Source organism: Colobus angolensis, unplaced genomic scaffold (assembly GCF_000951035.1).
Source record: "Colobus angolensis palliatus isolate OR3802 unplaced genomic scaffold, Cang.pa_1.0 Scaffold36, whole genome shotgun sequence".
NCBI classification, from domain to species: domain Eukaryota; kingdom Metazoa; phylum Chordata; class Mammalia; order Primates; family Cercopithecidae; genus Colobus; species Colobus angolensis.
This window is the reverse complement of record NW_012116932.1, coordinates 4,785,039-4,798,313: the sequence shown is the minus strand read 5'-3', so window position 1 is coordinate 4,798,313 and position 13,275 is coordinate 4,785,039. Positions and strand designations below refer to the sequence as shown.

Here is a 13,275-nt window from a genome sequence, read left to right as displayed (position 1 = left end):
CTGTAGTCCCAGCTACTCAGGAGGCTGAGGCAGGAGAATGGCGTGAACCCGGGAGGCGGAGCTTGCAGTGAGCTGAGATCCGGCCACTGCACTCCGGCCTGGGCGACAGAGCGAGACTCTGTCTCAAAAAAAAAAAAAAGAAAAGACCACATTTATAATGGCAACAAAAACCAGTAAAATTCACAAACAAATTTAGCAAGAATTGTGGAAGATCTGTATGAAGAAAGTTTTAAAGCAATTAGAGGAACACAAAAGAAGATTTTAACAAATGAAAAATATGTCATGCTCTCAATGAATTCCAACCTCATAAAGATGTCAGTTTCCTCCAGGTTCATTTGTAAATCCTTTCATCATGTCAATAAAACCAGCCAAGTTGACTATAAAATTTACATGAAAAAATAAACCAACAAGAACCATAAAAATTCTCAAAAGGAACCTCTAGCACTCCTGAACATTACAATATTAGACAATCTTGATAGTTAAAAAGTGTGGTTCTGACATATGAAAATGAAGACCAATGGAGGAGAAAAGAAAGTCCAGAAATAGATCTGAATACCTAAGTAACATTTCACATTAGAGGATAGGAGGTGGACTATTTAACAAATGGTGTTGGGACAAATGGATAGACATCTGGGATGGAAATATGAAGTCAGATCTATTTATGACACCCTACCCTTGAATGAATTCCAAATTATTCAAGGATTTAAATTTTTAAAAAACGAAACTATAAAAGCACTATAAGAAAATATGAGAGAGTCCTTTTATAACTTAAGGCTAGAGAAAGTATTTCTAACTATAAATCAAAATCCACAAGCATAGAGGAAAGTTTGTTAAATTTAATACAGGAAAGGAAAAAAAAATAAGCAAAATTAAGAGACCATTAATGCCTGCTTCAATTGTGATGAAGACATGAAGTGGTTGGGCAAACCCTCCCACAGATAATGAGTATTAAACTGGAAAAATATATATATAAGGACAACTATTTGAAGGCCCCGCAAGGTGAACAAAAGGAGGCAGAAACTGGGGCAGATGTTCCTCTTAAAAGAAGGTACCTGCAATGCATAAGAATTATAAAAATGTTTAACATTTTGGTCTGAGAGTGTTTTCCAACTTCCCCACTCCCACCCCAATACTAGCAAACAACTGCAGTCCTGAAGATTTAAGGTGGCTGAGGGTGGAGTTCAGACCTGGCAGAGCAGCTGGAAATTTAGGGAGGAAATCCTGGAAGCAAGCAAGAGAGAGCTAAGCAACAGGGGGCAGAAAACATGGAAATGACACACTTAAAGTGCTAGAAAAACAAATTGTCGAGCACTAAATCTATATACAATGCAACTCTACTTCAAAAATGAGTATGAAATAAGGACATTTTCAGATGAATATAAACTGAGAATGTGTTGCCAACAGAACTGAACCACAAGAAATATTAAAGGAAGTTGTTCAGGCTAAAAAGAAATAATACCAAAAGATAACTTGGATCTACAGGGGGAAAAAAAATGTCTTTAAAAGGCATGTGCCCATTTAAAGCAAAAATGATAAACCGTATTGTTGGGTTTATTGTGTACATTAATATAAATATACAACAAAAAACAAACAGGACTAAACTGTGGCATGGTTTCTGTTTTACTTGAAGGAATTCAACATTAACTCTATTTTGCCCATTTAAAAATGCCTAATTTAATCTCTGAAGAAACCACTAAAAAATGCAAGTAAGTAAAGCTAAAAGGCCAGTAGGGGATTAAAATGAAATACTAAATATACTTGATTGACACAAAAGGAAGCAGGAATGGGGAAATAATGGAGTAGCAAAGGAATAACAACAATGACAAAAAAAAAAAGAGATAAATAGAAAACCAATAGAAAAATAGCAGAGCAAAATTCAATTATATAACTATATTAAATGTAAATGAACTTTAGTCCATCAAAAGTCTGCAACTGGATTGATAGACTGCATAAAAAGCAAAAACCAACTATATGTTGTTTACAAGACATATGCTACAAATACAAAGACACAAAAGGGTTGAGAGTAAAAGGATGGAAAAAGATATACCATGCAAACAAAGAGCATAAGAAAGCTGGAGTAGCTACATTAATATTAGACAAAACAAATATTTAAATGAGTATTATTAGAGACAAAGAAGACATTCCATAATAATAAAAGAATGAATACATCTGGAGGATAATAATAATCATAAATATGTATGTACCTGATAATAGTGCTTCAAAATACACGAAGCCAAATTTGACAAAAAGAGAGAAAGAATAGACAAATTCACAACCATAGATAGAGATTTCAAGCCTCTCTTTCAGTAATTCACAAAAACGCTAGGTAAAACTCAGTACAGGTACAAAAGATTTAGATGACACCATCAACCACCTTAACTTAACTGGCCTTTTAAGGAGTATTTAAGAATGTGGCAGAATTCACATTCTTTCCAAGTGCATGTGACACACTTCCCAAGACAGACTATAAAAGATGTTTCTCTTTATTTCAAAAGATTGAAATTTTACAGAGTATATTCTCTGACCATAACTGAACTGAAGTTAGATAATAATCAGACAACCAGAAAACAACTAGAAAAGCATAAAATATTTGGAAATATTAAAAAACACACTTCTAAATGACATACGGGACAAAGAATGAATCATGAGAAAATGTAGGGAATATTTTGAACCAAAAGGTAATGAAAACACAGTGTATTGACATCTGTGGAATGCAGCTAAAGCAGTTCTTGGACAGAAATGTATAGCTTTATACAATTGTATAAGAAGAAAAATCTAAAACCAACTATTTAAACTTCCAACTTAAGAAGCTAGAAATAGAACAGCAAATTAAAATCAAAGCAAATTGAGTGAAAAAATTAATAAAGACTTTGAAACTTTCATATATTGCTGGTATGAATGCAAAACTATGCTGTCAATTTGAAAAATGTTTAGCAGTTTCTTAGAAAGTTACATATATACTTATCACAGGGCCCAGCAATTACACACCTAGGTATTTATCCTAGAGAAATGCAAAAATATATCCACAAAAGATTTTTATACAGAAATGTTTGCAGCAACTTTATTCATAATAGCCCTAAACTGACAACAACACAAATGTACAGCAATAGATAAATGGGAAAACAAAATGTGGTATATCCATTCAATGGAATCCAACTCAGCAACAAAAACAAGAAAAAATGTAGAAATATACACAACAACATAGATGCATCTCAAAGCATTATGCTAAATGAAAGAAACCAGATACAAAAATATGGTATCATACACACCATATGAAAAGTACACAGAATTCTTAAAAAAGGCAAAACAAGTCTCGAATGACAGAAATGAGATCAATGTTTGCCTGTGGTTGGGAGTGGGGGTTGGGGATAAACTGCAAAGAGGCATGAGACATTTTGGGGGGTAATTGAAATGTTCTATATATTGATTGCAGTGGTTTATATTGCATAATTAAATAGGAGTTAGAAAAAAATGGTCTTATTTATTCAATTTGCATTCAATATGCTCCTGAAAGATTAAAGCAGCAAATATGTTAAACTAGAAAAACTGGAACTTTTGATAAGAAAATATTTATACAAATATAGAACTTCTAAGTTAAAAAACTAATTTATATGTCTGAAAAGCCAATACAAATGATAAAAAATTAACATTTCAGTTATACAGAGAACTCACTCAAACTGATTAGAAAAGAAATAAAAATGATACAGAAACAAAGACGGAAACACACAATTCAAAAACGAAAACATCAAAAGAGTCTAAATCAAATATTTCATATTGTCATTCACATATGGGAACTGAAAAAGTGGATCACATGGAGGTAGAGAGTGGAATGGTGGTTACCAGAGATGGGGAAAGATTGGGCGAGAGGTGGGTAATGAAAAGAAGTTGATTAATGAGTACAAAAAACAGATAGAAGGAATAAATTCTAGTACTCAATAGCACAGTAGGGTGACTATTTAGTTAACAATAATTTATTGCATATATCAAAATAGCTAGAACAGAAGATTTGAAATGTTTCCAATACAAGGAAATAATTAATGTCCAATTGGGATTGATATCCCAATTACCCTGTGAGTGATCATTACACAGTGTATGCATGTATCAAAATATCACATGTACCCTATAAATGTTTATAATTATTATGTGTCAATTAAAATTTTCTTAAGTCTAACCCATCTGGAAATTAAAGAAATGCAAATATTTTAACTCCATAAATTAGAGAGGAAAAAATTTAATGCTAGCAAGAATGTGATATAATTGGTTATTAGAATACACTGCTGATGGCAGAGACAATTGATACAAACTTTTTGGAAAATATTTTGTGTATATATATTATTAAAAGCATTAAAATGTACCTTTTTATCTAGAAAATCCATTTCTAAGAGAATATCTCAAGAAAATAATAATTTAAGAATAGGGCTGGGTGCAGTGGCCCACGTCTGTAATCCCAACACTTTGCAAGGTTGAGGCCAGCAGATCATCTGAGGTAGGAGTTTGAGGCCAGCCTGGCCAATATGGTGAAATCCTGTCTCTACTAAAAATACAAAAGAATTAGCTGGGTGTGGAGGTAGGCGCCTGTAATCCCAGCTACTTGGGAGGGTGAGGCCGGAGAATCGCTTGAACCTGGGAGGCAGAGGTTGCAGTGAGCTGAGATAGCACCATTGCACTCCGGCCTGGGCAACAAGAGCGAAACCCTGTCTCAAAAAATAAAAAAAAAAATTTAAATTAAAAAAGAATAGCTTATTTTTGGCATAGTGAATTGGCATAAAAATGTTTTACAAACAAAAACAAAGAATAAATAAATACACAAATGTAGCTTTATGCAAAAAAATTTTTATGACAGTGTTATAATCTACTAAAATGCTAGAGTGGCTAAGTACATTATGGTTTATTCACCTATAAAATATTATATAGCCATCAAAATGGGTACCTATAAAACTTATGTAAACACAGAGAAAACCACTTAAAATGTGAACATATGTGTGCTGTTTATTACAAATTGTAAAAAAAAAAAAAGGACAAAAATAAAACTGATTCTGCCAACATGTGTGTTAGAATTATCAGCGACTTTTTCTCTCCCTCCAGTGTAATCATTAACTGTCTTAGGTATATTTGTTTAAAAACTTAGGACAGGTGAGTGAAGGAAAAATACTTACTCTGCAATGTCAGTATCGTTGCTGTTGCTGTTTTTAGCAGGCCCTGTAGCCATGAACACGCAGTTGATGATAACGGTGCCAATTATGAACATGCTGAACAATGTGGCCAACATCCATTAAGGCAGATATGTTGTAGGATGGCATGAGCCATTAGCTATCGGGTAAGACTGGGAGTACCCCTGCTGGTCCCCTTTTCTGAAGGTGCATCTATCTTCTGACTGTGAGTATTGACTGAGAATAACTCACAACTGTCCCCTCCTGTAGAGAATTGTCCCCTGCTGAATGGCAGCCTTCTCACTTGGAGAGCTACACACCCCCTTCCACATATCTGACTGACACAGGCCCTTGCTTCAAAGTGGGACAATTCTGTGGTGCAATTCATGCTCCAGAGTTCCTCGTGGGATCAGGATGAAGCTGACTCAGTGGAGACCATATCCTTGCTTGGCTCTTTATTTCCCCCCCTTCTGCTTCCCTTTCTCCTTCTCCAGAAAGCACTTAAATAAGAATGCCCATATCAGGCTCTGCTTCTAGGGAACCAAACCCAAATAGTTATTCATTGTCATTCTCCTCAATATTTTACTAAATCTACCAACCCATATCTTTTTCTCATTCCCCTGTCTAAAACTGCCTAGTGTCTCCCCCAACCCTTGCATACATCAGAAATGCTTAATAATTCCTACCTGCCTTTACGCTTTAAGACTGACATTGCAAACCCTAAGTTTTAAGAGCCTGAAAGGCATATAAATGGCTAAAATGAGCCAGTAGTGTTCAGCCACAAGAGGGGTGCAGAGGTGATGAGACAGAGCTTACATGCCCCCTCCAAAGAGGCAGCAATTTCTTACTCTACCGATTTTTGCCAGGTATTAACAGAACCTACTCTTGCCAGTTTCCATCTTTCAAGAAAAGTTGGAAATCTGGAGTATTCACATTAGAAAGTGTTTTTTAAAGTTTTAAGAACTGTGTAGGTCCAACACAACACATTATCAACTCAATATGGTGCACAGGTTGCCAGCTTAGAACTCTTTACGTGTCAGCTTAGATGTGCCTTCCTCTAAGAAGCCATCCTTGATGCCTCTAAAGCAGAGCAGTGCCTCTCCCTGCTACCACTTTCACACTACCCATCTCACTAAAGAAATTGCCTTCCTTTTAGTCCATGCCCTTCTGAGGCCATAGAACCCCAGAGAAGGAGATGACGTCTTGCTCACATCCAGCACAGTCCCTGCCTGTGTAGTAGGCATTCAGCCAGTATTTGTAGAAAGAATTAGTTATTTGCTTCCATTCAATAACATGAACACTGTGGGGCACGTGTGCTTTTCAAATGATCTGGACTTAGTAAAAGGTGCAATGAAAGGATATGAATGGACTGAGACTCTAATGGCTAAACTTCTGATTGAATTGAAAGGCCCAAAAATGAACAAGGCATGCTTGGCACTGAAGCGGTAAATTGTCCTCTTTTTGTTTAACACCATAAATGTCTGCAAAACAAAACAAAACAAGAAAACACACACATACACAACAGGAATTAAACGCAGTGACAAAGCAATATTTATCATGAATTCACTCAGAGAAAATTATAATGTAACTGTTGGGTTGTGGAATATTTATCCAATGAGATACCCCAGAGGAATCAGAGATGGAAAACATGGGACTTGAAAATACCAAAATTACGAGTATAGAGTAATAACTGGGGAAAACGAAACCCTTAATATTGTACTCCATGGTATGTATCAATGGGGAAAGGGACTAGGAGAGAACTTGAAGAGACGGAAATTGAGCTTGGACATTTAGATTCAGCAGATTATTTTAAATTATTTGATTATTAATGAAAACTTTGCAAAGAATCTTAGAATAGTAAGTGTCCTAAAGGGTCCATGTTTGCTACCTCAGGTCTGAGAAGCACTGTGTGAAATAACCAGTCAATTCTAACCCTGATGATCTTCAAGAAAAAAGTCGCCAAGTTTCCTGGATTTGCTCTTTCTTTACCTCTATGGATATAGGGGCAAATCTGCCCATAGTCCTTAACCAGCAGGAGAGGTGGGCATTGCCCCTACAGAAGGCATTTGGAAATGTGTGTGGGTATTTTTGGTTGTCTGCTGTAATGACTATGGGTTCTACTGGCCTTTACTGGGAAGACTCAGGGATGCCAAACAAGACAGACTTGCCAGTGGTACACTATGACCCCCCAAGGTGACCAATGGAGTCCCATTGAAGAACACTGAACCTCTGCCCATTTTCTCCTAGCATGACTCCCTGGGCACTGGGAATGAAGCAGCCCCTGGACAACAACCTGTCACTAACAGTCTTCTAACATCCACCTCCAGACCTCCCTCTTTCCATTTAACTGTTATCTAGCTGTCCCCATATCTGTCCCCATGGCTGTCAGTTACAAAAGCCTTCAGAAAGTAAGTCATTCATTTCTCTCCAACTCATGACTCCTTTCAGATTTGCAAAAAGTACTACTTGGCCATGTAATACAGCATGTTCTCAGGCAAGAGAAACAGACCTCGGCACCCAGGCCCAACGTCAGCACTGGAGTGCTACCTTGGCTCGGGTGCCAGAACGTCAGCCACTGCCAACCATCAACCTTCCTTTAATGAGTTGCTGGGATTGACTGGTCTGATGGTCATCTGGCTGCAGAGAAAACTGTGCTAGGATATTTTTCTTTGCCCCCATAATAATGAAATGAGCCACAGGGTTTTTTTTTTTTAATATGAGCCAGGAGCCCAAGACTTTCTTTGGAAATTCTGTGCCTTTCCTTTGAACAGACAGACAATTTTAGGGCAGAAACAAACCTGTCTTTGAGGTAAGTCACCCCACATTAATAAGTGGTACAATATGGCTCTCCTTCTGTGCCCTTTGATTTTGAAGTTTTATTGATGCCTCTTCTTACTGCTTTAAATATTTTAACTAATGGTGTATTTAACTGTATGTGCCAGGGTTTTAATGATTAAAATGATAGGTACTAGCTCCTCCTGCCTGCTTGTTGACACTTCTCTATTTCTTTCCCCTGTTGCTCTTCAAAATGGGGCTTCTAAAGAGAAGTAGCCTGTGACGATAAAAAGCACCGTTGGGTTTGCATCCTAGCTCCACCACTCACTGGCTGCTTGACCTGGCTTAAGTCGCTTTCCCAGCTGGGCTCTGGTTTCCTCATCTGTGAGGTAGAGTGCTAATCATGATCACATATATCTCACATGACTGCTGAGGGCACTGGTCATATGAGATCATGGGTGTGCAGAGCTCTAAACAGATATCATGTCTTCTGATTTAAAGGGAGGACCCAGGCTGAGAAGCGGTGGTCCTAGAATTACCACTCAGGCTGGAATAGTCCTTCCTGTTCTCCCAGTACTGTCAGCTGCACACCAAACTGCTGCCTGACTCAGGGGTCTCTTCTCCAGCATTGAGGCAGAAGGAAACCTCTACAGTTAACTCACCTCCAACAACTACACCTTCAAGAAGACCCTGGAATCCTGGGGCATCAGAAAAAGGAGAAATATTGGAGTGTTTTTGCTCCTTCACTTCTTTCCCCTTGCTTGTCCTTCCTACTTATACTCTGCTTTCCTCTGTACATGTGGTCCTTATTTGGCCTGATGACCCTAAGTCTGTCCCAATTGAAGGACATGCAAATCAGGCAATCTTTCTTTGAAAGATCAGTTTCTTATGGATGCCAGCCAAAGATGCTCTCAGCATCCCATATTTTCTTGGGCTTCCCCAAAGCTCCCAGCCTCCTAGCCCTCTAACCTCAGTATGGCAAGGTGGTGTTTCCAACCTCTGCTGGATCACACTGCGAAGTGATGATGGCAAAATCTTCTGAGCCTTTCCTGAAAGGGACAAGTGTGCTCACAGCCTCAGGCTCTAAAACAGTCATGTGGGAGCTAACAGTTTACATTTCCTCACTCAGGAGCCCCTTCAAGAAAACTTTACTAGACTTTTCCTGCAAGAATGGCATCCAGGCAGATAAAATAGCAAGGCTTTCACATATTTGCATTGAGTTTACATACAATCTGCATGTGCCCACTTAGTGACCATTTTCTTAGGTTTCATTTACTGAGCTCCTACTATGCATCAAGTGTTGGTTTGAACCCTATCAGTCTCATTTAATAGCCTAGAAAGCCTATTATCCAAGAGTTTTTAAGGTACAATCTTGTCACTAAAATGAGCATTTCTGGACCATGATATTAATCCTTTGTATCAGTGTAATGCATTACAGTGATAAAGTGCTTTCCCAGCATGTCTATGCTTTAAGGTAGGAACATCAGGCATTATTTCTGTTAGCAGATTTTCAAAGTGAAGATTTGTAAAGTGACTTGCCCAGAGTCATAAAGCCAATCACTTGAAATGGCCTGTACTTAACTTCTGGGACTACTAGTCCAGTCCTCTTTCCAGACTTCATTTTGTGTTTTCTCTGTTTTCCTTTTATCCTTCTGTAGTCCCTCATCCTCATCTTCTCCTCTAATACACGCATTGCAGAGAAAAAATGAGGACTGAAAGAGGTTTTCAGGACTATCAAGGCAATGCCAGGGCATGACAGCAAAGAAAAGGCACAGCCTGCCTGCTATAAACTCCAAGAGTGGTGTTTGGAGAACCCATAACACCAGTTATAACTGCATGGTTAGAACACCCCCACCTCCTCATGAAGTACCTTATGATTTCTGTAGAATGGGTCCAAGTCTTCCAGGGGCTTTCCTATGAGCTCACGAGGAATGTCGCCATAGAGATTGGGCAACTTCCTGGAGGCCTTTAGGTCAAGCTGAGGCCGAGGATGGGGTACTTCTTCTGTCTGGTCGTTAGACTTATCTTTCTCCTTTTGGATGGCAATCCGCTTCTCAATTGCAGCCAGAGAGTCGGAAGTGAAGGGGCGGAAATTCCGCTCATCTGGAAAGATTACTGGGTAGCATCTGTCATCCATCTTCACCCTCAGGACAGAGACAAGCCACAGATCTTCAGAAAGGCCTCAGGAGGCAGGAATAAAACATCTTGCCCTAGGACTCCACTCTTAAAGGATGATGTCATAAGGATCTACAAGAGCTGAGCTGAGGTCAGGGGCCTTGCGAGCTGATTGGCTATGAAGATCAGAAGAGATGACCACCACTGTGGGTATAGCAGAAACTTTTGGCGCAGACAAAACCAAAGCAGGGCATCATTCCTGGAGGACCTGGCAAGAGGTGGAAAGTTGAGTTTAGGAACAAGTGAGTAGAAGAAGCTCCATCTCTAAAACTGAAACCCAGACACTAAGCAAGACAATAAGGCTGAGCAGGCTGAACTGCTGAAGTGGCACCTGCAAGTAGCAGGCGAGTGACCACCATGGCCCAAACAAGAGGAAAAGGAATAAGGGATTGACTGGGCCATGGGTATGGGTTGCAAAAGCAAAGCTGTAAGTGCATGGGTTTTTTCTCACATCCAGTCAGTAAAGTTCTTAAAATGTGATAAAATGGGAACAGAAGAGCCATCAACACAGGCATGAACTGCGACCCCATTGCCAACTCTCTCACTTCTAGGACTCTGACCCTAAGAAAGCGGAAAGGGTTTGCTAACAGGGTTACTCTACCACAGGATAATAGCTTCTTTGAGGACTTTCTCTACAGCCCTAAGGTTCAAGCTAAACACTGAAAAGAAGCAGTAGTGTTCAGGTTAAATGCCTATATTCCCCATGCCAGGCATCCTCTTTCTTTCTTATTTACTGAATGCTAATCTAGGGCTGACTCTTACACCCGCTCCAGGAAATTAGAGTAAGAAACCCAACATATCACTGGTTTGTTCGTTCAACAATTATGTGCCCTGTGTCTATGTAGGCATGGTGCCAGGCACTAATGGTGAAGAAACACAGTCCCTGGTCCAACAGTTACACTGTCCTGGAGTAGTAGAAAAGACAAAGACAGGAAATTAAAATAGAACAAATGCTACTACAGGGAGAAGTAGTGGGGCTATGTCTATGCATAGGACAGGTGTCTCAACATAGGATAGGCATCTCATCAGGGAATCAGGGATTGTTGTCCAAAGCTTTAATGTCTAAATTGAGACCTGAAGGAGATATAAGACTTAGGACAAGAGAAAAAGGGGGCATTAGGATGCTGCAGGGAAAGCAAATAGTGTGTATAGGAACCCTCAGCTGGGAAAGAACCTGATGTCCAGCAACTGGTTCTGTTTGCCAGGAATGGGGATTTCATGGAGTGGAACGGCTAATAGGGCTTTACTTAGCAGAGGGAGAGAGTGGGCAGGCCTGCAATCTTTGGTAAAGATCGTGGAATTCCCCTGAGGGTAATGGGGAATTACTGAAGATTTGGCTTTTCATTACTATTATTATTATTATTACAGAGGAGAAACACTATCAGATTTGGTTGTTTTTTTGTTTGTTTGTTTGTTTGTTTTTTAAAAAAAAAAGAAAGAAAAAGAAAAGCCACCTCTAACTATTGGGAATTGCAGGGATATGGATTGAGCTGGAAGGCCCTTAGCAAACTAACTCAGGAACAGAAAACCAAATACCACATGTTCTCACTTATAAGTGGGAGCTAAATGATAGGAACTCATGGACACAGAGAGGGGAACAACACACACTGAGGCCTATGGAAAGGTGGAGGGTGGAAGGAAAGGATCAGGAAAAATAAGTAATGGATACTAGGGTTAATACTTGGGTGACGAAATAATCTGTACCACAAACCTCCATGACACAAGATTCCCTGTGTAACAAACCTGCATGTGTACCCCTGAACTTAAAATACAAATTAAAAAGAAGTCCCTCTAACTGTTGGGGATTGAAAAGGCTTGAGATAGGAGGATAAAGGGGAGGCTAAAATCAGAGAAGTGAGCTTGGAAACTGTTGCAGCAAATCAAACCACAGGGGATGATCCAATGGCATGGATGGATTTGAGAGTTAATAAATAGCCTTGATACGTGATTAATGGGAAGAGAGACTTGAGGGATGGTCCTTACCAAGATTCTTGGCTTGGGCAGCTTGGAGGACAGCGTGGTCACACACTGAGACAGAAAGTGCAAGAAAAGGAGGGTGCTGCGAGGGAATAAATTTGATTTACAACACACGAAGCTGAAGCTGCCTGAGGGACCTGCAAGTGGAGAGAACCAAAAGGCTCTCAAATATAGGGAAATCACAGTTCACACATGTCAGGCTCTGAAAACAGTGTGAAAGCAAAAAAAGTAGTCACAATTTCTCTTGAAACTCCCTCAGGAAGACACCATACTAAAGAGGCATCCCAACTCACTACTTAAATGAGTTCAATACAACCAGCTTTTCTTCCAGGGCCAGAACCAGGCACTCTTTCTTCGGGTTAGCCCCAAACAAAGTAGTTGGATTGTGTTTCAGGGCCATGATAAAAGCAATGTGTGACCCTTCAAGTATACTATGATTAGTATACTTGAAGGGCAAGTATGATAATTACTTATCATAGTAATCAAGTATGATTAGATCAAGTATGATTAGGGCAAGCAATGATAATACTGTGAGAGCCATATATCGGCTGAAACTGAATGTAGGACTGTAGATTCATCACATTCTATGTCATACTCATCCAGAGTCAAGTTGATTACTGATGGGTCTGGATGATTGAATTTCCCACACTATTTAAATTCCCCCCTCCTCATGAACATGTATAATTGAATTTGTATGAATGAAGTGGGCATATAATGAGACTCTGCTGCATTTGATTCTAGAGCTCAAGAAATAAATTTAATTCAGAGCATAAGTCTTTTGCAGTGAACACCACATCGATGCTAGTCAATCCTGTAAAACGGATGCTCTGTGAAAGACCCTGGATGGCAAAACCTGGACCCTATGCTCAGTTACAGCAAGGAGTCCAGTGGCGGGTGCTGCCACTCTAATGTGGCGATTAAAGAAGCAACCGGACACTATCGCCCTGTCATTTTGACCCTGGGAGATATTTTGCCTGGGTTCTTAAGAAAGAGAAACTTGCTAAAAATAAATAACACAAAATAAAGCTGACAACCCCTGAAAGTGCACACATTAAAATTTGTTATAGATGATTAAAACACACACACACACACACACACACACACACACACACACACCTGAAGAACCACATCTTAAAAGTAACATTAGCCAGGCGTGGTGGCTCATGCCTGTAATCCTAGCACTTTGGGAGGCCAAGGC

General features: G+C 39.3%; 1 protein-coding gene across 1 annotated transcript in view; it reads right to left on the bottom strand.

The window, feature by feature from the left end:
- The window catches only part of SCN11A (sodium channel, voltage gated, type XI alpha subunit), a 117,169-nt gene extending 106,910 nt beyond the window's left edge, over nucleotides 1-10,259 (bottom strand). The window contains exons 1-3 of the mRNA XM_011953299.1: nucleotides 9,796-10,259; nucleotides 6,513-6,631; nucleotides 5,157-5,258 (exon numbers count right to left, since the gene is read on the bottom strand). Of these exons, the coding sequence (XP_011808689.1) occupies nucleotides 5,157-5,258; nucleotides 6,513-6,631; nucleotides 9,796-10,062 (488 nt within the window). The 5' untranslated portion in view covers nucleotides 10,063-10,259. The remainder of the gene's footprint in view (nucleotides 1-5,156; nucleotides 5,259-6,512; nucleotides 6,632-9,795) is intronic.
- Nucleotides 10,260-13,275: the final 3,016 nt, after the last annotated feature.